Here is a 24501-nt window from a genome sequence, read left to right as displayed (position 1 = left end):
GGAAATTTTATAATTCTGTCCTCTTGTTCACCCTTCATGTTTTAGTGGATTCTCAAGATCATTGATGCAGTAAGACAGGAAATAAAACTGTTTTGTATTCTTTGCACTTTTCCAATGAAAAATACTCATAAACTACAACCTGTAAACTTTCTTGCAAATTGACTGTCCCAGAATATAGGAGAGCAAAGAGTGAAAAGCCTATCTGGCAAATATTTTTATTGCTGAAAAAATTTATCATCGAATCTGTTAACATTTGAGCATCTTTCCGTTACCAGAACCCATCTTATCTAAGTATTTTAAGGTCACTGAAATAGCCCAGATAAATTATATAAAGCAAAATCCCTTCATATAATACTAATAACTAATTTATCAAAAGCTTCTCATTTATAGGTAATTTCATTCTTTTTTTCCTCTGCTTTCATGCATGGGAAATGCTTGAGCATATGAGCAGAACTTGAAAGTCTAGACTAGATCTCTTTACAGTTGTAGTAATAGATGGCATCAATTTATAACTGGTAAGATTCATTCTCAATTTTAAAAACACAGCCAACAAATCACAAAAACACAGCTAATACAATCTACAGGCTCATTTTCAACAAATATAAAGCTTATAGAATCAAGAATATTATGCAAATCATGTTTTACTCTGGAAGTGCACAGACAGATTTTTATACTTGGGGCAAATTAATTACTATGAAAAAAAGTGCATGTTTTTTGAACACACAGTAAGGTTAGAATTACAAAGTGCTGTGCTTTTCATGTGGTTTGGAACTGTTTTTTTCTATGAAGATGTAATAGAGCAGACAGATTTCACCAGCAGATGTCTCTCGTTCTGCATTGTCAAAATAAGCTTAATTTTAACTGACCTTCAGTGGAGGATTTTTTTCTCTTTCTTGTGGTTTGAGTAGGGAGAACAGAAAATAAATATCAGAATGACCTTGGCTCAAATGCCAGTACTGGGGCAAATTGCAAATAGCACCATTTCTAAATGATCACATGGTATATTGTCTAAATGGTGTTTGTATTCATCTAAAATTGCTAACATTTGAACTATGCTGTAATGTTTGCTTATTCACTCCAGCAGTATTTATCCTGGAGGTGTTTCTTGTCATTGTTATTAGGCTTCATTTCTCTCTGAAAGATGATGAAGAAAATAACCAGATCATCTTGGATCTTGCTGTTTACAGGTCAGATCTTTTTTCCCAATAATTTTTGCCACTCATAAGATGTAATACAGTGTTTCAATTATACTGCTCTCTGTAACGGGACTTTTCAAAAAGAAAATAAATAATGTAGTGGATAATGGAACCAATCTCAAAACCTGTGCCAAGGAAGTGAAGCTGAATAAGCCAAAGACCTTTCAGTTCTGTTAATCCTGAATGGACACTGTGTCAGTAGTCCTTTTGGGAGCTGATGTTTTCTGCAGCCCACAGGCAGAGGTCTTCCACACCTGTTCTCTATACATATGCAAAATCTTTTCCATTCTACATTTGCAGATAAGGGCTGTAGAGAGTGGGATTTTTGCTCATGCTTTGGCCCTAGAAATGCTTCAGTACTGTTCATGTGCTTCTAGTTAAATTCTTCTCCCTGAGACAGAGTAGGGTAGACTTGTCTTATTTTCCTTGATTAGTGAGAAGAGTCCATGGCTCATGCCTATTCTTCAAATGTACTAGACCATTGCTTGGAAGAAATGTGGTTGAGTCAGGCAAAATCTGACAAGGAGGTAGTACATATACTGCTAAGCATTACAATGACCTTTTCCAATCTTCAGGAAGGGGCTGGAAACCCAAATGTTTATCTATCCATAATACAAACTTGTTACATAAAACTTGTACTAGTTTTATAGCACAAAAATATTATTCATGCCAGGTGTGCTTCCCTTGAAAGTCATTAACTTCCCTCAAAAGAGGTTTGCTCTATGTTTCTGACTTACAAGGTATAGATCTTTTTCTGGAACCTCAGAAAATCTATTCAGGCACAATAAATTGCTGGATGTACTACAGAATCACAGAATCATTTCGGTTGGAAAAGACCTTCAAGGTCATTAAGTCCAGCCTTTGACTCATCATGACCTAGCCAACTACCCCACAGCACTAAGTGCCATGTACAGTCATTTCTTGAACACTTTGGGACCCTGGGTAGTCCATATTTTAGTAGTCTGTGCTCACTTGTAAGAAAGGCAGACTTAAACATTTGAAAAATTCACCTGTAAAGTAATGTTGTAAAAGAAGGGAAATGGGAAATACTTGTGCATTCCCATGAGTCACATCAGGTATCACATAGGGAAGGGCAGATGTAAAAATGGAGCTTTTACAGGCCACAAATTTTGTTTGAAAGATTTAAAATTACTGTTTTCTGGGAGTAGAAAGTATATCTGTTCATTGTTTTCCAGGAAATTCTGTACAAAAAAGGGGAATTTTTGGGGAGTCTGTTATAATTTTAGTAGTAAAACCTTCAGAAGGAAAAGTAGCAAATTATTTTCACAGTTTTAAATAGTATGTAGATTAATTTTCATATTAATGTAAAGAACTGAACTAACAGATGAAAGACCTTTTTGTTTTAATAAAGGATTTTGAATTATTGCAGTTATACAATAGCAAATGTCATGGACTTGACAGAATTTAGACATTATTATAAGTGACATTCACAAGAAGATCACGGGTTGTTTTTCCCCAAAACTTTAAATCCTAATAGTATTTTGGAAAATTTAATAACTGAAATTTAAGCTTGTGCTTTAGAAACTGTGAAATTTTGAAAGAGCTATATGGTCTATTATAGATTGATTCATTTATTTATATTTCATTCTGAAGATATTTGGACACTTCTTTACTTGATGTTGATGTGCAGCCAACTTACATACGAGTACTGGTGAAGGGAAAGGTTTGTGATTTCTTATACATTCATTTCAAATCAAGAGTTAATGTTTGCCATAGTTATTCAGTGGACTCTGGATCTGACTTCTCTAAGTTACCAATCATTTGCATCTATGCAGAGAGAATGTTCTTTCAATACCAGCATTATTTTGAACCACACATAAACTGTGGAAGTCCTAACCAGATGATGTACAAAGCCTGAAATAAAATTTCACTTTCTTTCTCTCCTCTCTTATTCTCCTCACACAGTGTACCATAATTCACTTCAGAAGAGAGCTTCCTGGTTGCCCTAGGCTAGAATTTAGCAATTTCACAATATGGAATTTATAGCTGACAGAAACCAATGGATGTATATTCTTTTGGAAGGGCATTTAAAATGTCATTCCAGTTTTCTCTCTTCTTGGTGGTTTTAATTTTATCATCATTTTTGAAAAAAAATTCCAAGTACTTCCACAGTAAACCAGAATCCCTATTTTTAACTGAGCCAACTGCATAAACAAAACTTGAGAATTGATTTATGTTGAAATAGACTGGATAATCTTTCTCATTTAATTGCTAATATAAGTCAAGCATCATTTATAACCTTCTTTAGAAATGCCACTTCAGAAATGGCAGCAATTCAGGAACATACATCTGACTCTCCTTGTAAGCAAAAGCTATTTAGCATAATTTATTAGGTTTAGTAATACCATACATAAAGTGAAAGCATTTAGACCTGCAGTGTTCTTAAAATCAAAGGATGTGATAGTGGTGGCTTTGTATTTGTTTTGTCCATGTAAAAGAAAGAAAAAAATATTTTAGCATGATATACTTCAATTCCATTTTGTTTGGTAGCCTTTTCAGCTTGTGCTCCCTGAGGAAGTGAAGCCAGACAGCAGCTCTGCTAAAAGATCACAAACAACTGGCCATTTAGTTGTCACCATGCCAAAGGTATGTAAAACAGGAGACATCACACAAAGGTCCTTAAATGTTGTGAGTACTTTGGGAATGTCTCTGAGTTACAGGTAACATCTGGCTTGCTAAAGATATGCTGTCTTGCCTTTCCCATCAGGGCATATTTCCCAAAAAAAGGAACTTTGCATAAAGGCAATTTAATTGCAGAGCCAAGCCTTAGTATTTAAAATCCCTCTAAAGGAGCATAATGAAAATCAGTATTAATAGAAATTCGTATTTCCTTTACTTTAAACAAGATCAGCTTTTTATGTGCTAAAAGAGACTATGCAAAACATGCAGTATTATGCAAATGTCTAAGAAGATAGTTTTTGTAAATAAGGAAAATAAACACATACCTACTTCCTTTTTCCACTTGTGAAATAATAAGAACAAATCAGTTTATCAAAATTTGTGTCACACACATATGTATGAAGGTTACATATTTGTTCAAATAAAGGGATGATGCACTGCTCTCATTTCTCATGTGTTTGGAAAAAGAGTTGCTTAATTCATTTTCCCTTCATGCTCTGCCTGGCTGGAAAGGATCCCCTGACCAGCTGTACAAACTACTGTGAGCATAGAGCAAGAAAGTTGTGGCAACATGGTGTTTCCACTGAAATTGCTTGGAGCAGACAGGGAGCTGGAAGTTCTAGGGACGTGGAGTTCCAGAGATGAGAATGGATTGTATGGTGGGGTTCTGGATGCTGAGGGAGAAAATAATTAATTGCAGCTTCTTCTGCTGTTGCCTTGGGAGGCTTGGGTTGCTTTTAAGGCCCCTGTAGGACATCTTATACTTCTGGCTTTTGGTAATCCTTCCCTAGGATAGTTATAGTAAAAAAACAATCTCTTGGTGCGCTAGCCTTACCATTCTGGCCTTTAGGAAATTTCTCTGGTGTGTAAGGGCAGGGGTCCACCAGAGTATATCAAATGCAGCAATTTCCTCCTTCTGAAGGAAGAGGCTATTTAGCTGAAATAGCTTCACCTGCTATATGGGGTCATTATTTTCTCTTTGTGCTCTGATTTAATTCTAAGACTATGCATCTAGTAGCTCTAACTGTTGGCTAGCTCTAACTTTTGTGGTTATTACCTTCTATGTTCCCTTCTGCACTCCTGTCCCATACCATCTGTCTATCCCTATGAGGACAGCCCCTCATCAAATCACAAACTATCCCTCTAGAATCAAACATGCATTTTTGCCAAAAACTGTAAAAATACTGAAAATTATACTTACTTGGTTAAGGTAGATGTTTTCTGAATGTTCAAAATTCACTCAAATGAGAATTTATGTTTCCATAAATTTGTTTGAAAATGAAGCCTTGATATTCATTTTGACTAGTCTAATTTTCGAATGTATATGATTTATTTTTATTTAATAGTTACTTGTCTTTTCAGTTTTCTGTCCCATACTCTGCTTTTATTACTCATACATCTTGCTAGTCCCTTTGTGGATGATCAATGCCTTAGAAAATGTAAATATTTCCAAGTGTTTCTGGATATATATTAACTCTGCTGCCTACCCATAAAATCATACCTAAATCAGCAAAATGAATATTCTTTCTTCATACTGTGATTGAGAACTGCCTTTATTCCATTATTAACTTTATATTTAACCTACCTTGATATTTTAGCTACACCTACATATTTTGCCTAGCCTGAGGCTCTGGAGCATACTTCATCTCAGAATACATGATTCTCAGATATTTGTAAAACATGAGGAGAGAGAAGCAGTATAGAATAACTGGGTAGATGTTCTCAGCTTGGACTTGGTTTGGTTAAAACTGCTTGAGTAGCTTGGACACAGCAGGGGATGCATGAATGGAATGCTGCACTTGTCAGTGGATTCTGGGAAGCAGCTTTGCAGAAAAGCACCTGGGAGTCTTGGTTGCCATGTAGTTAAACATGAGCCAGCAACACCCTCTTCTGTCAAAGAACACCAGCTGTGTCCTGAGCAGCTTAGGAGCATTGGTGGAGAGGGGCCATCCTTCCCCCTGTTCAGGATTGATGAGAGACACATGGAGTGCTGGGCTCCCCAGTGCAAGAGAGACATGGATCTGCTGGAGAGAATCCAGCAAAGGGCCACAAAGATGATCAAGGAACTGGAGCACCTCTCCTGTGAGGAAAGGCTGAGAGAGCTGTCCAGCCTGGAGGAGAGAAGGCTCAAGGGGATCTTAACAATACACAGAAATACCCAAAGGGAAGGTGCAAAGAGTCAGAGCCAGGCTCTTTTCAGTGGTGCCCAGTGACAGCACCAGAGACAGTGGGCACAGACTGAGGTGCAGGAGTCACCTCTGAAGACCAGGAGACTCTGACTGTGAGGGTGACCAGGTGTCTGCACAGGTCACCCAGGGAAGTTGTGAATCCTCCATCCCCAGAGATGTTCTAAAGCCATCTGGACGTGGTCCTGGGCAACTGGCTCAAGTGGCTTGAGCAGGGGGCTTGGATTAGATGACCTCCAGCATTCTGTGATCCTGTGAACTTCATGGATTTGCTGACCAAAGATGGATCTGTGTTACTTCACTGCAATTGCATGTAGAGGGTACTATCTATTGTTCACTGTTCTTTTTACAGTCACAGAACCTGTTCTCTTCCCCTAGGACTGAAATAGAGTGCTCATTTGAAATTTTTGGGGCACAGATCCTCTTCAGATGATATCAAACCATACAAATTTTATCATGATTAATGGGATGTAATCTAGGAAGAAAGGTAAATGAATAATGATTGACAACAGGAAGGCCAATAGATATTTTTCTTGCAGAATATTGTGGCTGATTTTATCAATGCTTGAGAATACTGGTTTAAGATCAGCAACTTAATGGGAATTCCTCTTAGTAAGTTAAATAGGAAGACCAGAATACATTCAATTTCTTTCAGGCTGTATCAGTGACAAGACAAGCTTAATGACTCTATTACACTGTATTTTATCCTTTTTGTTTCTGAAAAACAGTTATCAAAATAATATTTTTTTTTGCAGCTAGATAAACAGCCTAGCACGTTCCTTACATAACTGAAATGTTGTCCACTAATCTAAAAATAGTCTTCTATAATAGGCTTCATGCAATAGTATCCTAAAAATATCTCTCTCTTCTCAGTAACACAATAGAAATCTATCTGAATTCTAAGTAGTTTTCACTTGTTTTACTGAGATTCTGATCAGGTTAATAAACCTTTCACCATTCATCTTCCAGCCAGTTTACAGTTCCCTAGTCTTTAAAAACAAAACCAAAACCTCTTTCCTTGCCTCTCTGATGAGCTTGTCACATCACAGATGCTGGAAATAGTAAATTCCACATGAAGTAAAAGAAAGGAATAATTTTCACATTCATTTCTGGGAACATATTTTTAACCATATTACTTGCTACACAACAAATCACCTCAGAATGGGTGCCTTTCTAAGGCAGCGTTTACCAACATTTTTTAGAAGGTGTTCAAAAGAAACTGAAGGACACAATGTTCAGTGAAATAATATAGTGACACTTTTAAAGTGTAGTGTTTATACTGCAATAATCCTGTGTATGGAGATTTTACATGAGTAAGGTGTGGACAGTGACTACATTGTACATGCCTTGTGTTCTGGGAAAAATATTTGTGACATGAAGCTTCTCTGATTTTGAACCTCTGTGCTCTGGCAGCATCATCTTTGCAGATGATGCAGACAAATGAAAAACTGGGAGATTCTTTAATAGAATTTGACTAAAATTGGCATATTAAATAAATGATTTCATAAAATGTCATCAGTAGATTACACCAGCATTTTAATTACTGCCTCCATAAAAGCATCAAACCCCAGTGTTATTAACAAGCAGGTTTTATTTAGGGTTAGACATTCTCTGTCATGTTTTAAAACTTTCTTTTTCTTAGTTTAGTGAGTCAGAGAGTAAAATTTGGACTTTTGATTAATTCTTTATTATATTACCAGCCACAAATGAATGCTGACAGCTTTTTATTGCCTGGGATTTCAAAAGAGATTAGAAATTTAAAGATCAATGAGAGTTAGATTACTTAATTAATCTAAAAATAGGAGTAGTGTGTATTTTGCATGTCAGTTTTATTTGATAGAATTACTTTATATAATTCTTACTTATCTAGGTATGGTAAATGTGGTAATATTTCATTACCATCAAAGGCATGTGGAGACACAGCTCTGGAACCCTAGAAATCTAATAATCCTTCAGCATAAATGTGTTTCAGGGAAAATATGTTTACTCAGAGAAATTCCCATTGTAGAGTAAGAAAGCCATTGTAGGAAAAAAAAGATGGACTGAAAATATGAATAAAAATATGGCTTTTGCATATTCCTTCTGTTTTCTCAAATATACTCCAGATTTTTTGAAAAACATCTCTATTTAGAATCCTTTGATAATGATCTTAAAAGGGATGCATTTTCTGTTTTCTAATTAATCATAGAATCATAGGATATGCTGGGTTGGATGGAACCCATCAGGATCATCAAATCCAACTCTTGGCCCTGCACAGGACACCCCAAGAGTCACATCATGTGCCTGAGAGCATTGTCAAAGTGCTTCTTGAACTCTTTCAGGTTTCTGTGACCACTTCCCTGGGGAGCCTGCTCCACTGTCCAAACACCACACCCTCTGGGTGAAGAACCTTTTCCTAATAACTATCCTAAACCTTCCTTGACACAATTCCAGGCATTCCCTTGGGTCCTGTCACTGGTCACCTGAGAGAAGAGATCAGTGCCTGCCTGTCCTCTTCCTCTCTTGAGGATGCTGAAGACCTCAATGAAGCTTCCCCTCCATCTCCTCCAGACTGAAGAGACCAAGTGACTTCAGCCACTCCACATGCGGCTTCTCCTCCAGAGCCTTCACCATCCTCGTGGCCTCCTTTGGATGGTCTCTCATAGCTTCATGTCTTTTTTATATTGTGGTCCCCAAAACTGTACACAAAAATGTAAATATTAGAAATCATAGTATTAGAATCATAAATATTAGTATAATAGAATAACTTTCAGAAAGCTTCATTATATTAATTTAGTCCATTTTCTTATATACCACAGGCTTCAAATTTCACACTGTTATCTTACCACTGAGCCCAAAGTAGGCAAATCCTAACCCTTCCCTAAGTTCCAAGGTCAGTTCTTGTCAAGGATGTATTTTCTTAGGAGTGCAGAATCAGCATGTTTCTCCACCATCCTTGATGGTGTGCTCTGAGGACAAAGTAAGAAGCAGAAGTCTCAAGGGGATCAGCAGAATGAATTTCTGTTAAAAAACAAGAACACTTGAAAAGAGAGAATGTAGGAAGAATCAAGGCTTTATTTCCTTCATCAGAGCATATACAGAACCAGAGGGTTCTGTATTTCCAGATTTCCAGAATCTGGAAATATTTTGGAATATTCTGGAATATTTCCATAATCTGGAAAGAATTTCTGTATTTCACTGATTTCCAGAACCAGATGACTGAAGCTACAGACTCTTTCTTTATACAATTTGGGGTTCAGAGTGGAGACTAAATTCACTGGGCTTCTGGAACAGATTGCTCTCAAATCAATTGGACTATGAAACACTCAATAACATGAACTATTTGAGTTTTTGAAGAACATGTTCCTGTTCTTCCTCCTTTCAGATGCTTAAGGGATCCCCTTCCCATGCTGTTGTTATGAAGGGAAGGAGATCCTTTTGCAATGAGATACCTTCTGTCAATAACATATCTTCCAAAAAATCATGGTGGATGTATTTTCTTTGAGAAGGGGAATTCCTCTGGACTTTGAACCTAAGTTTCTGTTTTAGCCAAAGGAACTGAGGGAGTTTGTGGTCACTTGTCATTTGAGTGAGGAGAAGTCCAGACTGCAGCTGATTTTTTAATAAAAATGTCAGAACAAGTACTTGGACACCGGAACCAAAGTGCAATCAGTAATGTGCATTATTAACATGGTGCTGACCGAGATGGTATGTATTTAAACACAAGTAGATGTATGTATTTAAAGACTCTTTTATGTATAGTTTTATAAATGTTTGACTATATTTCCATTCAGATAATTTGCTTTAACTTGCCTTATGTCTGTGTTTCATGCTGAGTGAAGAGTGTTAAAATTTAACAGAAAGAGTAAATGTCACAAGAGAAAATTTATGCAGACACTCACAATTTTCTATTTTGAAAGATTATTTAAATGCTTGCAAGCAAAAGTGTCAACTTTTATGAGAATTATGTTTTGTCTATTTTTATTTTAGGCTAAAGAAATAATCCTGGCTAAGCAAAAAGTTTCAGCTTCAATTAAACATTCTGACTGCAATACACAGCAAAAAACCACAAGAAGGTAATTCCTTTTTATCCTCTGCATCAGTTTTATTTTTATCAGTGTGTTATTCACATGCCAGACTATGTACTTCTTTTATGTTATTGTTGAAAATATGAAAATACTGATCAGTGTTGAGTAAAAGTATGTCTAAAATTAATCTTTAGATTAATAACCTGTCTGGTGCTCTTTCTTATGATCTCCTTCAATAGCAGAACCAAAAATCCACTTATTTTTGCCTATCAGTTTTTTTTCCATCACCTCATTCAGGTTTTTAACTGGTATATACTAAAACAAAATCACCTTTGCAGAGCTCCTTGCTATGGAACCCAACTCTGGAAACCTTATAGAAAGCAATTATTTTGAATCTCTCTCATGAATGTATTTTCTTACTGTTATACAGGTTGATCTACTGCTCTAGTAAATCGGTTCAAAAACCAATTCTGCAAGGTTTTGTAACACAGATCCATCCTATTAAATGTGATGTCAATTTCAGCTCTTGAAATCTTGTAATTAATGACTGCCCAAAGCAAGTGAATATCAGTGATGCACTATTTTCTGTTTTTACCCTTAGCAAGTGCTGCTGTAGATAGACAGTGGGGTTTAACAAACTTGGCCTTAGTACAAATACCATGATATATGTTTTAATCTTTCCTTTTCCTTCCGCTATAGCCAATGGTATTCATACCAGAATAAGGTATTGTAACAGCAAAGTCCCTTAAGCTGTTTATCCATTTATATTTGAAGTGTTGCACTTGTTTCCTTGTTTGATTTCATTGTGTTGAATCTTGTTAGAAAGGCTAAGCAGTTAGTAAAAAATGGCATTTTGGATTGTGGCTGTTCTTGGTCTCAGTATTTAGGACACTGGCAAAATGGTTCTACAAGAGTCAGTTATAATTAATTCTACTGTTAATTTCTTATTTCTGAAAATCTAAGAAAAATAAGTCATTAACTTCTTTTCTTGATGATCTGCCTTATGCCTTATGAGAAGATGAGAGGGTACCTGCAAGAATTTGTTGAGGTTACTAGTGAACCCCAAGGACTGTACCCTTTCCTTAAGCAGCAGTCATTACAACAGTGCATTACTCTGATTACAGAGTATTTCAAATATTTTTAGAAGCCTAGGTCAAGTGGAGGATACTTACTCTCCATTATACTTGCAAAGTCATGGAAATCAGGTGAAGTCCCTGGTACTGGAAAAATGGAAATATTGCACCCATTTTTAAAAAGAGTAGAAAAAGGATGCTAGGAACTTGTAAGCTGACAGAATATCATCCTCACCATTAGGGTTTCTACTCTGCCTGGGAATCATGGAACAGATCCTCCTGGAAGCTATGTTGAGGCACACAGAGCACAGAGGGGTGGTTCAGGACAGCCAGCACAGCTCCACCAAGGGCAAGGCCAACATAGTGGCCTTCCGTGATCCAATGGCTGTATCAGTGAACAAGAGAACAGCTACTTCTGTAAGGCCTTGGTCATGGTCCCCCCCAACATCCTTCTCCCTAACTTGGTAAGATGTGGATGTGATGGATGGACCAATTCCATCAGTTATTGGTAGGATGGTTGTGTCCAGAGGGGAGTAGGCAATGACTCAATCTCTGGATGGAGATCACTGACAAGTGGTGTCCCTCAGGGGCCCATACTGGGATCAGTACATTTCCATGTCAAGCACACTCTCAGCAAGTTTGTGGGTGACTCCAAGCTGGGTGGTACAGTTCACATGCCAGAAAGTGGGATGCCATCCAAAGGGATGTGGACAAGCTTGAGGAGTGGGTTCACATGAATGTCATGGGATTTAACAAGGTCAAATATATTTAATCAGCTCTGCTCTGGTTAATGGAGTATAAAAACATCAACTACTTTTGCAATATGTCCCAATTCACTAGAAATGCAAGGTGATGTGCATGGGCCAGGACAGCCCCTGGTATAAATAAAGGCTGAGAACAGAAGGGATTGAGAGCAGCCCTGAAATGAACTTGAGGATACTGGTGAATGAAAAATTGGACATGAGCAGGCAGTGTGCACTTGCAGGCCAACAAGCCAGCCATGTCCTGGGTGGCATCAAAAGCAGCATGGACAACCACCTGTTCCAGGGGATTCTCCCTCTCTGCTCTGCTCTGCCAAGACCCCATCTGGAGTTCTGCATCCAGCTCTGGGATCCTTAGTACAGGAAAGACATGGATCTGCTGGAGCCAGTCCAGAGGAAGGCCACAAAAATTATCAGAGGGCTGGAGCACCTCTCATATGAGGAAAGGCTGAGAGAGTCTGTGTTCTTCAGTCTGGAAGATAAGGCTTCAGTGAGATATTCTAGCAGCCTTTCACAATAAAAAGAATCTTGTAAAGAAGATGGGGACAGATTTCAAGGCATAATTGTTTTAAAGGAAAAGAGGGGAAATATATAAGAAAGAATTGTTGTCTTATGAGGGTGGTGAAACACTGGCACCAGCTGCCAAGAGAGGTGATGGATGCCCCACCCCTGTAAACATTCAGGGCCAGGTTGAATGGGACTCTGAGCTACCTGATTTACTTGAGGATGTGCCTTGCTCATTGCAGAGGGGTTGGACTGGATGACCTGTGAATTTCCCTTCAAAACCAAATCATTCTGTGAGTCTATTCTATGACTTTTCTTGGCAAAAAGAATGGTGCTTTTCCACAGAAATGCAGCTAAATCTTTAAATGCATTACAAGAAAATAAGTTAAAGAAACAAGTTGTGGATTAGGAAAATGTATTTCATTAGAACCCTCTGCCTTTAGTTTTGGCTGCATAGTAAACATTAAAATAATAATGGGAGCATGGAGGCAATAATGTGAATTGGTGCCCTTTCCTGCCAGCTGATGAACTAAAGATATTCTGTGGCATAGTGAAACTCCAAAAATTTGTGTTTGATTTCTGTGCAGTTTTAATATTATGCTTTCTGCAGATTTTGAGGGCTAAAATATTACAGGAATATATACCACAAAAGTAGAAGTAGGAAAAGAGTCTTTGAATTACAGTTCTTTCTAAAAATAGTATGTTTTGACCTGTTTAGCTGAAAAGTCGCTGACTAGCCAGATGTTAAAATTTTGCTGAATTGTTGTCTCTTAGATTACAGAAGAACATTCATTACAGTGATTATACTTGACAGCTACAGATGTCTTAGCTAAATGCTGTCAGACATATAATCTGCCAAACTGTAATGCAGAGCTTTAAATCTCTTTAACTCTTGTTAGCTAGATTACATGATGATACTGTCATTACTTCTGCCATGTATGAGAAATTTCTTCTGTGACTGTATACAAAATTGTATGTGGAGCCTTCAAAGAGGCAAGTTTCTGTGGAAGGGAATTATACTGATCTATAATATTCAGACTAATATAAAAATAATAGACTCATCCATTATATTTACAAAGCCTCTATTAATGCAGTAGCTGGGTGTGCCATTCCTTACTGGAACTGGCCTCACAGTTCAGCTGTAAGATGCCAAAGCTGAGTTCTCCATAGCTGCATAGAGGAAATTCAGAGGTAGGTAGAAACTGACTTTTCTGAAATTGTACTGGAAATCTTAAGAGTAGCAGTTACATAAAGGCACCAATCCTTGTCTCATACCTTCAGCTTTAGACTGTTCTTCCTTTAGCGTGTTGGAGAAGAAAAAAATAAACCACAAAATGTCTCTAAATGTAAATATACACACATTTGAGTTCCTCCAGTAATGAAATATTCATAGGAATACAACCTTTTTCTTTCATTTTTTGAGTTTTCTTCTTTTACTTTTGTGTTTTATTATTGTAGATCTTTATATACAGAGACTGAGAAATGTAGCCAGAGAATGGTTTAATTTGGAGAGGCAAAAGAATGGAGTGGCAACTTCTGCAGAATTAAAAACTAATCAGCAAGTTCTAATCTATACACACCTTTTATACTGAAATAAGGAATGTAAGATAGAGGTGATTCCTATCTTAGTGGTTCAGGCACTGCAAATCTGACTGCCCTAAGTGTCTTTTCCCTTCTTAGCTATGCAGGAGTGCACTGGGTGCAAGCCAGCACATGCTCTAGAGAATACCATGTAATATGTTAGGTTGGAAATCTGACTTGCATTCTACTGGAATTATTTCTTAGTGGCAGTGAATAATGTTTGGCTTTTGGCAAGTTTTTGTTTTGTTTTTGTTTTGTTTTGTTTGGGTTGGGTTGGGTTGGGTTTTTTTTCATCTGGATTCTTAAGGAGAAAAAAAAGAAAAATATGCTGCTGGATTGTCCACCTCTTTCAGCTGGTGAGCCCATAAATGGCTTTGAACAGGTTATCCAGTTTCAACCAGATTTCACTAATTGTCAGAGACATAAAATATATAAAATTACCTGTAATTTATATTGAAATTGAGACTGAGAAAACTTGAATGTTTTTAATTACTGTATTGGATTTTAATTCCAGTCTTTTTCTAGCATGATAAGACATGCTAGAAAACATGTAATGATAAGACTCATTAACAGAACTTTGTTTATGGTTTGCAGTTTCAGTGATAAACAAACATTACTTTTCTGGGAGAAGTCTTTAGTTTCTAACAAATTTCTTATCTTTTCTTTGCTTGTTAACAAATAAAGAATAAAATACTGATTATTTAAAAAATTCTCTACAGCCATCTCACTTGAGATGCAGGTGTTGCTGAATATGAAACATACTGCAAAGCTCTGTTTTACTGAAGGACCCTGATTTAGCTTGGTTCATTTCGGTGGAGAAGAGGCAAAGAAAAAAATTGTGGGAAAAATTGTAGATCTAAGAGTAAGAATCTTTCTTTGGGAGTGAGAAGTTCTAATTTGAATTCTTGAAGCAGTCCTTGTGAAGTGTCAGAATACTGCCTTTCCACAGAATGAATGGCTGAAAATCTCTCCCAGTCTTAAATTCCTACAGCTTACACAGGGGGATGTGATGGGTTGGAAGGGAGAGAACTCTGTGTTGGGAAGAGAAATACAGTAGAACAAAATGAGTCATTTCCTCAGGATTGGGAAGGGAGGTGAGATGAGGTCAGAAACTGAATGGTGTTGCAGACAAACTGATCTTAAAGAGCCTCAAGAGGATTTATGTGATCTTTCAGAACACAAATTCTCAGTGTCTATACCAAGCACAAACATTTCAATGTGAAGAAAGACAAGTGCATCTGAAGAGTGGCCTGAATGATAGATAAGTAAATGTGGTAAAGATCACAAATGACAAGTGAGTTATCAGTTCTATTGAGATGTAATGCCTTTGATAAATATCTGGGATTAGATCACAAATTTTGAGAGCAGAATAGTTTGCATAATTCATATTTTCTGCTAATGAAATTTGCTATCTGTCATGAAGACATTGAGAACTTTTAGAATGCAAGTAATGTTGTATGGGAAAGGAGGAATCATAGGAACTGTAATTCAGTTGGCTTCTTAACCAGAAACTGTCGTCAGCTATGACTAAGCAACATATTAAAAATGTTTTTTACTCAAATTAATATTGAAGTACTGGAGTCATTTGCATTCTCATAGAGGCCTGGAGCTAATCAGAGTAGAGGGTGTACGTCTCCATCATTTGACTAATTAGGAGAACATAAGGTGGGGTTCCTCAGAAGTGATTTGAAAACTAATTTGCACACTGGCATCTGATAATCTTAAACTATAATAAAGGTGAGAAGGCTTAAGAAACCTGCCCTTCTGGAGAAAGCATTCTCAAGAAAACACTTCTGTTAGTTCCTGATCACTGCAGTCTGAAGTTATCTTTGGTTGTGCAGATGGGACAAGGACAAAAGTCTGAGGGCAGGAATGGACTTAAAAGTTGTTTTTTAACATTCTATAACTTTGAAAAAATGTTGTTAGAATAAAGTGTGTTTTCAGTATATGCTTCCCAAATGTTTAAGGATTTCAAGTTTGTCTGACAGATTTAACAATGAAAGGAGAGAAGATGATATTATAGCCACATATAGAAATTCAGAGTCAATTTGCATATTGCAGGAATTGGAGCATTTTTCTTGCTTGCAGACAAGAGCAGTTTAAAATTTAATATCTTGAAGTGATTATTCAAAAGAAGGAATGGGATGGAACAGTGAAGTTGAAAATATCACAGTGGATTTGATTTTCTGTCTAACTTTTAGAAACATGGACGTTAGTAATATACATATTCTCAGTCTGATGAATCCTATTCATGAAATATATTTGTCTTTTAGAACAGAATGGCCTAGATATCATCAGCCTTTTCTTTATCAGAACATTTACCACTGAATTTTTAGTTATTCTTCACTATTGTTTTGTTCCTGAGAGATGCATTTGATTCTACCAGTATTCATGTTTTCCCACTGATTCTGAAGGCTCTAGTGACAGCTTCAATCCAGATGATGCACATATACAGAGATTTAAAAGGTCTCTTACACAATGAAAGAGGAATTAATTTTCCAGGTACTTAAAAAAACATAATTATTTGCTTAGATTAAATTTGAAAAGTTGAGACCAGAGTATGACAAGTGTCCTATGTTCACCATCAGTTTTTAACACACCTAAATAAAGAATTGTCTTTCTCTAAGCTCTCAAATAAGATGTCATTCTGTATACTGGAATCACTCTATTTTCTTATTCAAGAAAAGGATTTATTAGTACTTTGTCTAGGATGATAATGATTTTTGTCCTGTTTCATTCACAGTGTTAAAAGATTTGAAAAAGAGCCTCTTCAAAGCAGTTGGTTGTGACTCCTAAATATCTTTATTTTTATGTCCTGATACCAGAAAGGAAACTTTCAGTCACATGTCAATAACCATATATTCTGGATCAAAGATATGAGAAATCTCTAGCAATCTAAATTTTATTGAAATTCAGAAGTTGACACAGGGAAATATAACTGTCAAGTAATTAAAATATCAAGTATGAGGATTAAAGACTATGTAAATAAAAGTGTAAATTATCAAGAAATACCAAATTATCAGATATGCCGTATGTCACGCACCAGATTGTTCAGCAGGCTGCTATAGTTAAGCAAAACTTTCTTTTTTGTGGAGTCCCTAATTTTATTCTTTAAAAGCCTAATCAAACTGTGTGGAGGTAGAAATAGCCTTTCAAAGGGAAAAATTGTCAGGAGGAAATAAGGATTTAATTTGGTTTTGTGTGATGCTCTAGTGTTTGAACATAATTTTTTAGGTAGAGAACACTCAGCAGCAGGTAGCAGTGCCAAAAACTGTGAACTTCATCTATTTTTAGACCTGAACTTGAAATAGTTTGCAAACACTGAGATTTTCAACTATGTTCTCTAGCTGGTCCTTCAATGAATATTTTTGTTTCCATAACAGCTGTTTTACAATTGCTCATGGAAGAGCTTCAGCAACAAGATGGTTTTATTCTGTTAATTACATGGAAAAACTTGTTCTTCAAAAAATGTTCAGGTGGTTACCCTTGACCTCAGCAATACCCAGCCTCTTTTGCATGGATTGCATGATGAGAGCAGTAGATCTGTGCTGTAGCTACACTGGTTTCAGCCTAGCAGAGTCTTGCTGTCAGCCAATTGTTGTATTGTGGTAGCTGGGATAGCACTGGGGAGCTTTACTAAACAAGTATAGAATGTTTGATCATGTTCATGTAAGTACATGAAAACCACCTCCTTTCTGGAAAAATTCACTGTGCTGGGTTCTCAGTCTTAGCTGTTGCCCCTTGCTAACATATTTTGAGATTACATGTGTTGCAATTTTGAGAATGGCTGATGCAATAACCTTGTCATAGCTTGTTGATGTGGATTGTTACTTACGACACTCACTGTGAATTCAATTCTAGAATGCTGAAGTTTATTCTGCTACTAAGCAATAAAATATTCAAACTCCATTATTGTGTTTTGATGAATCACAATTTGTACAATTTTAGAGCTGTTGAACAAATGTGAGATACCACTGCTAATTGAAATACTTCAAATTAAGGAAATTCTTTTCTAGCATGTGATGGAGGCACAAGCTGAGCCTAATTTATTCCCATGTTTATGCTTTTAGCTTTTTCTGAGGTGCCTCAGCTTAGTGGTGAATGATTAGTTTAAGGGTCTGCTCTCTTTGTGATCTCACCAACAGCTAATGATAAAGTCACAGCACATTTTGTAAATTACACAGGAAACTAAAATGCCCTTTACTTTTGGGGAGATGAACATTTTTCAGAGCATTGCCACAAATGAACACTTTTTTCTTTCATTTAATAGTATAGTGCAATATCAGAAAAAAAAATCTAGCTTTTTAAATTGAAGAATTTTTAGGGTAAAGAAATAAAACTTTTCTTGTATTTGTTTTCATTACCCATAAAATTCTACTTGGAGTAATTTTTGCTTATGCTGCTATTTGGAAATGATTTATGCACGTTATTAAAGCAGCTTGCTTCTCTGGCTGTTTTCTGCTCAGAAAAAAAAATGATCAAATTATTCTTTTAGTACAAGAAAAACCTAGTGGCACAGAGCTGAAAGAGGTGGTTAGGCTGGTGACTGCCTCTTCTGGAGCTCCTGCTTTCCTCAGCATGGCACAGAGGAGGAGGAGGAGGAGCCCTCCCGTGAGCCCCTCTGCATCTCTGCTTCAGTGGGACAGGGACCCTGCCCCAGTGAGGGCTGGGATGCCTGCTCACATCTCCAGAGCCTTGATGGAGAAGCACTGGCAGAATCTGGAAGCTGCCCTGCAAAACTCTCCCTGGTTTAACAACTAAAGATGGTGTATTTTCAGTTTAAAATCTTTTACTGTGCTTTATATTTGAATTTTCATTTTCTGTGTTGTCATCCATAAAATGCATTCTGTCACGCAGTGACTTTGCCTCCCCCTTGTTTGTTCTATTTCTAAGGAGCCTTTCTGATCTCCTGGGTAAACAATTTTCTCACATCTCTGAAGGGTGAGGCACTGTCTTTTCTAATGCTGAGCTGGGAGCTGTGACTCAGTATAAAATGGAGTATGAAGATGTACAAATCATATTGTAATTTGAAGAAATTAAACGTAATTGTACAAATAAATTTCCATTTTGCCATTTTTTCATGTAAACAGTTATAAATTGTGTGAAAGCAGGTTAGATTTTTTCCATTTAATCATTGAGCTCCTCTCTTAGAAATAAACAATGAGATTAAATGCTGCAAGACAGAGAGTATGTTTCAAATCTTTGATCATCATGTGATGTTGATAGGTTACCTTAATGAGTGGCCAGTACACATTTCTAAGTGTCATCGGAAAGAGTATCCTTACTAGCGATAGAATATGAAAATTGTGTTAAAAATCTGACTTTTCTTATATTTTTTTTTTTATAATAAAAACATGATGAGCATTCATGTTGCCAAAACATAAAAATTAGCTGATCAAGGCAGAAAACTTCCTACAATTGTATTTTCTCTAGAAATGCAAGTATTTCTGTTTTCCAAAGATGGACCTGTTACCTGGAAATTAATAGACAGTAAGTGGGAAGGAACTGTGTAAAATGGAACAGAAAAAAAAGAATAAAAAACAATTGGATTTAAAAAAAAAATCTTACATCAAAAGTCAAGAATTTGTACTGTGATACCAGCAGTCACCATGTTCTGATATAAAGGGAATTACAGCTATCTAAAATTAACTTTTGAAGTTGGAGACTAGGGATTCTTTTGTACAAAATCTTAGAGATTTTGCATTACTTTCATGTATTTGCACTTAGGGTTTTTATTTAGCAATCAATTCTCAAGTTACAAGAACTCTTCACCCTGGTTTAATTGGACTCAGTAACAACCCTCATACCATGTGTTTATAGGCAGGCACCCAAAATAGAACCATAGAATCACATAATAAATTCAAACAGTTCTCTTATATTGAGACTGAAATTATGTTTTTTTCCATTTATTTCCCTCTTGTCTCAGGAGTGGACAAGTTGAGAAGCTGGAAGTGGATCCTAGTAAATATTCATTCCCTGATGTGACAAAGATAATCCAAGAAAAGGAACGAACTGGACAGGGACCTATAAAGCTCCAACCACAGAAGGTTACTGAGGTTAAGAAGAGCTCTGTTGATTTTGAAAATAATGAAGATGTTCCTCCTTTAATTTGAAACATTCTGAAATATCCCCTCTATATGTAGCGTGAATGCTTGTGTTGAATTCATGACCCTTTGTGTAAATAAAATAAAATAGAGCTGAAGTTGGCAATATCATTACATTTCCTATCAGGTAACTTTTTATGCTGGTGCTTTCTGCTGCATTTTCTGTTAGTATATTGCTATATAAATTGTTTTTTTCTAGATTGTGTACTTAGTAACTCTGAAATTAGAATAGGGGCCTTATATCAGAGATTGTAATTTCTTCAAACAATTTACTGTCTGGGTTGAGAGATGACACATTACTGTAGAAAAAGAGAAAAGGAAGGAAGGAAGAAAGCACTTGTAACAAGAGTTATGATTTTTCTCATTAAACTAAGGATAGGAAAAATCTCTGTGTATTCCTTCAGTGTTTTCATTTTCATGACAGACAACAGTAGAAGAAAAGGGTATAGTTGGAGTAAGAGATATTGCTGTGATCTACCATTCATCGCTGAATCTCCAGCATAATGCACAGCTCCTGGATTCTGGAGCTTTCCTAACAATCCCACTCCTTGAAGATTTTGGGAGAAAATAAAGAGAAACTTGAAGAAAAAAAAAATGCTGAGTGACCTACATTACCTTGCTTATGCATTTGTAATTGTTTATAATGGAAGACTTAATTTGCAAGAGAAAATGCTTCAGATTAAAATCAGCTTTTGCTTTTAGTCAAGAGCAAGGAAGGTCAGGAAGAATCAAGCAATATTTTTTGTTTAAAACTTGTTTTCATCCTAAGATAGAGGATTAATAAGTTGCAGTTATAACTGAACACTGTTTAAGCTCAGATAGTGCCCACAGTATCCTCAGCACAGAGTCACATTGATAACACAGCCTTTGAAAATGCTGTGTCCCTAATTGTGAAAAACATTGTACAAAAACTTCAGCAGTTTGAATGAAAATATTCCCATTGAATTCTGGGAATTTTTAGCCACTCTAAAGTGTTTTATAGTTCTTCACAGATGTTTAATATAAGATAGAGATAAATAGTCTATCTTAAAGTGCACTGAAGAGAAGCAGAAAATATCCATCAGCTTAGGCTGATAGCTTGAACCGATGCATTTTCTTCGGTTGCAATTTGAAATGGATATAGGGTAAAAAAATGAGGTTTCATACTAATGCTGGATATACTAAAAGCTGAAAAGAAAATGTATATATCTCAAAGACATAAACCAAAGTTGAATTTAGGCATCATCTGATGGATGTCATATTATCTTAGATTTTTCTTTTGCACTGACTCAGTTTTTCCAACTCCAGAATAAATTCTTCAATGATACAGGCCTCTGAGCCCTGGAATATATTTAATGAGCTCTGCTCTGGTTAATGGAGTATAAAAACATCAACTTCTTTTGCAATATGTCCCAATTCACTAGAAATGCCTAACTTTGCCAGCTAATATGGAAAAGACATATTTTATCTCTTGATCTCATGAGTAGCAATATGCCCATAGGGTGAGCATGCATCATTTTCTAGATTGCACATCAAGGTTCTGTATTTGAGGTGGCACAGGGTGTCCCTGTCCTGGGGGTGGCAGTGGGGCTGCAGGATCTTGGGGACAAACAGGTTCCAGCAAGGGCCAAAGGTGGCAGCAGTACAGGAGGAGGAGCTGAGGAGGGACCCCAAGGGGAGCTGGAGGAGGAGGAGGGCAGAAGGGCTGAAGGCTCAGAGAAGGGGTCCCCACCTGGCAGCCCCAGAGAAATCCCCGTGGAACAGAGACCCCCTTGCAGCCCAGGGAGAGCCTGGGAGTCCTAAAAGTTGGTGCTGTTTCATGAAACTGTGCAGCCCAAATAGGAAAACAGGTAACAGATGAAGTAATTTTTAGCAATCAGATGGACAATTTATGTTTTTATTCCTTTCAAGCCTACTTCGTTTCAGAAATGTGAATTTTGCTGACCTTGGAATAGATGAAGAGAAAAGGCTCCACCACTTTTTTGAAGAGAAAAATCAGTAAATTTTGGCAGCAGATCCAAAAATTTTTTAATTTCCTGTAATTTCATTGATTGCTGTGAGTATTTCCTGATGTTTCTAAGAAGTGAACCTTTTACAGGATTTCCTCTTTTTCTTCACTGCTTATTTCTACAAATCTTGTAGGGACAATCACCCTTTCAAACCTTCAGCCAATATAGATGAATCTGTCCAGAGTTTCAGACAATTGTGGAAAACAGAGGCATCCATGCAGCCTGGTCAGGTATGGTTATTTTATTTTTTTCATAAAGAGAGCTATAAAAAATAATCTCTGATGTCAAACCAAAGCATAATATGATTGTATCTTTCCCCATTCCAACTCAGTTCTCTTTTTCATCTGGTTTCATTGTGAATAAATTTTGCTCTGATTTTGGGGGAAAAAATATATTGAGCTACAATTACACTCATAGGAAAATTAATAGCAGGTACCAAAACACTCTTGGAACTACTGAAGAAAGAGTTGTTTCAAGCAGAGGTTGATCACAGAGGGACAAAGTGCACAAGCACAAGATGACACCACAAGAGCATAAACACACCTTACAAAATTTCTGATTACTGCAATGCAATTGTGAGAAAAGAAGACAAAAGAGGACAAAGGACAGGCAGCCAGATAAAAAAATCACACAACACAGGTAAAATATCCCCTGTATAGTGAAAATTAGAAGAAAGCAAAAGGAATGAAAGATAGTCAGAGCTCCCACCAGAGAAAGGAAGACTGAACTCCAGTATTGCCTCCCCCCAGTTAAGGACATGGCAGCTGATCAAAGCCATTGTGCATCTGGAGCACAATTCTCATACTTAGAGGACACAAAAGAAATGCTGCTTTTTGATTTGCCACTTGCTGCATTCTGCCCCTGCAGACTCAGCAATTGTACTTACAGCATTATCTCTTACTATGTAATTGGGTTAAGTAGATTAAAATTTCAGAAAGCACTGAGTGTGTGTTGTGATATTTCACCTCTAACTAGATGACTGGAGGAATTTTAGCAGCATGCAGTTGATGGATTTACTCATCATCCAGGAGACAGGAGATGGATGGGGTTAATGACAAATTCTAGCAGTAATGAGAGGAAAGATGTGTAACACTTCAGGAATGCTCTTGGATTTGCCACAAAATCTTCCTCTTGTTCTAAAATTGGGATGGGATGTAAGTTTTAGATTTGCCATCAAAATGAGATTTTGTTGATGCACAAAAAAGAAAGTGTCCATTTCCCTCCAGCACTAAATTGATTCATCTTGGTCGAAAAAAGCAAAAGGAGAAGGGAATCTGTTACACTATGACAGGTTAAAGCTATCTTGCACTTCCAGTTACAGTTGTAGTGCAGAACAATGTGCAATAAAATAGCAAACTTGGTTCAAAACTACCAAAAAGTCTTTTAGTCTTAGATAGATTTCTGAATATGCTCAATAAGAGTATATAATATATATGAGTAACAGTACTGGACATGCAAAATACACTTTCCCACTGCATGTTTCACATGATAATTCCCATAAGGGGGAACTGGAAGCAAATACATTTCTTACTGGTTGATGAATATGAAAGAAAGGCATAGGGGGCCTGAGCATTCGTCTGTTTTTGAACAGTTGCTAAAGACCAGGTGTTGGCTGTCAGTGCTGGAGTGAGTGACCTCACCCGAACCAAATCAGAGCCTCACAGAATGTTCAAGGTTGGAAGGAACTGTGATGGTCATCTGGTCCAACTTCCCTGTTTAAACTGGAGCCAGTTGTCCAGGACCACATACAGATGGCTTTAGAAAATCTGCAGGGATGGAGAATTCACAGCCTCCCTGGGTGACCTGTGCAGGCACCTGGTCACCCTCACAGTAAACAAAAAAATATTTCCTGATGTTCAGAGGGATCTCCTGTGTTCAGCCTGTGCCCACTGTCTCTGGTCCTGTCACTGGGCACCACCTATTCACAGTTTAATTGCAAATTATTTGTGAATAAATGTATTTCTTCTGTTGCAGAGTCATCTGTAGCATGCTGAAGTTTATTGTTCTCATTTGCAGCACTGACAGAACAAATTTTCTCCTTCCACCTCTGATACACCCAGGCAGAGTGAAAGCTCAATGAAGCTGAAATCAAAGAAAACAGCATATGAATTAACAGGGACAAAAGATATGACATAATTTAGAAAACACAGCTTACTCAGAGTGACAGTTCATGTTTTACTTTTTAAAAAACAGAAATGATAAAAGATATTATTAGTGCCAAAAGTGTTGCTCTTGGTTGCACAGTTGTGCACTGAAACTATCTAATAATCAGGTGGGATCTCTCTGAGGCAGGTTTTGTACAAATTGTTCCTGCATCAAACATGTCACAGTCAAAACACTGTGAGAGCCACAGAGTGCATTAGTTCTGGAGACTGTTTAGTGCGTTGATTTCAGAATCACCATGGATTACCTGAGCTAATTATAAAACATAGACATTAGAAGGAGCAGGGAAGCAAGGAAA

General features: G+C 36.9%; 1 protein-coding gene across 4 annotated transcripts in view; it reads left to right on the top strand.

Annotated features, from left to right (window-relative positions):
- LOC129126772 (dynein axonemal assembly factor 11-like) overlaps positions 1–20163 on the top strand; it is a 58903-nt gene extending 38740 nt beyond the window's left edge. For 2 of the 4 annotated variants that reach the window (XM_077189149.1, XM_077189141.1), the window contains 5 exons: positions 1122–1187; positions 2811–2880; positions 3708–3803; positions 9992–10077; positions 19875–20163. In XM_077189149.1, coding sequence (XP_077045264.1) covers positions 1122–1187; positions 2811–2880; positions 3708–3803; positions 9992–10077; positions 19875–20061 — 505 coding nt within the window. In that variant the 3' untranslated portion in view covers positions 20062–20163. Of the gene's footprint in view, positions 1–1121; positions 1188–2810; positions 2881–3707; positions 3804–9991; positions 10078–17331; positions 19038–19874 lie in introns of those variants that run through there. The other 2 variants (XM_077189146.1, XM_077189138.1) reach the window with 2 other exon arrangements.
- The last annotated feature ends 4338 nt before the right edge of the window (positions 20164–24501 follow it).

Source organism: Agelaius phoeniceus, chromosome 1 (assembly GCF_051311805.1).
Source record: "Agelaius phoeniceus isolate bAgePho1 chromosome 1, bAgePho1.hap1, whole genome shotgun sequence".
In the NCBI taxonomy this organism is placed as follows: Eukaryota; Metazoa; Chordata; class Aves; order Passeriformes; family Icteridae; genus Agelaius; species Agelaius phoeniceus.
The sequence above is the reverse complement of the archived record's forward strand: the minus strand, read 5'-3'. Positions and strand labels throughout refer to the sequence as shown.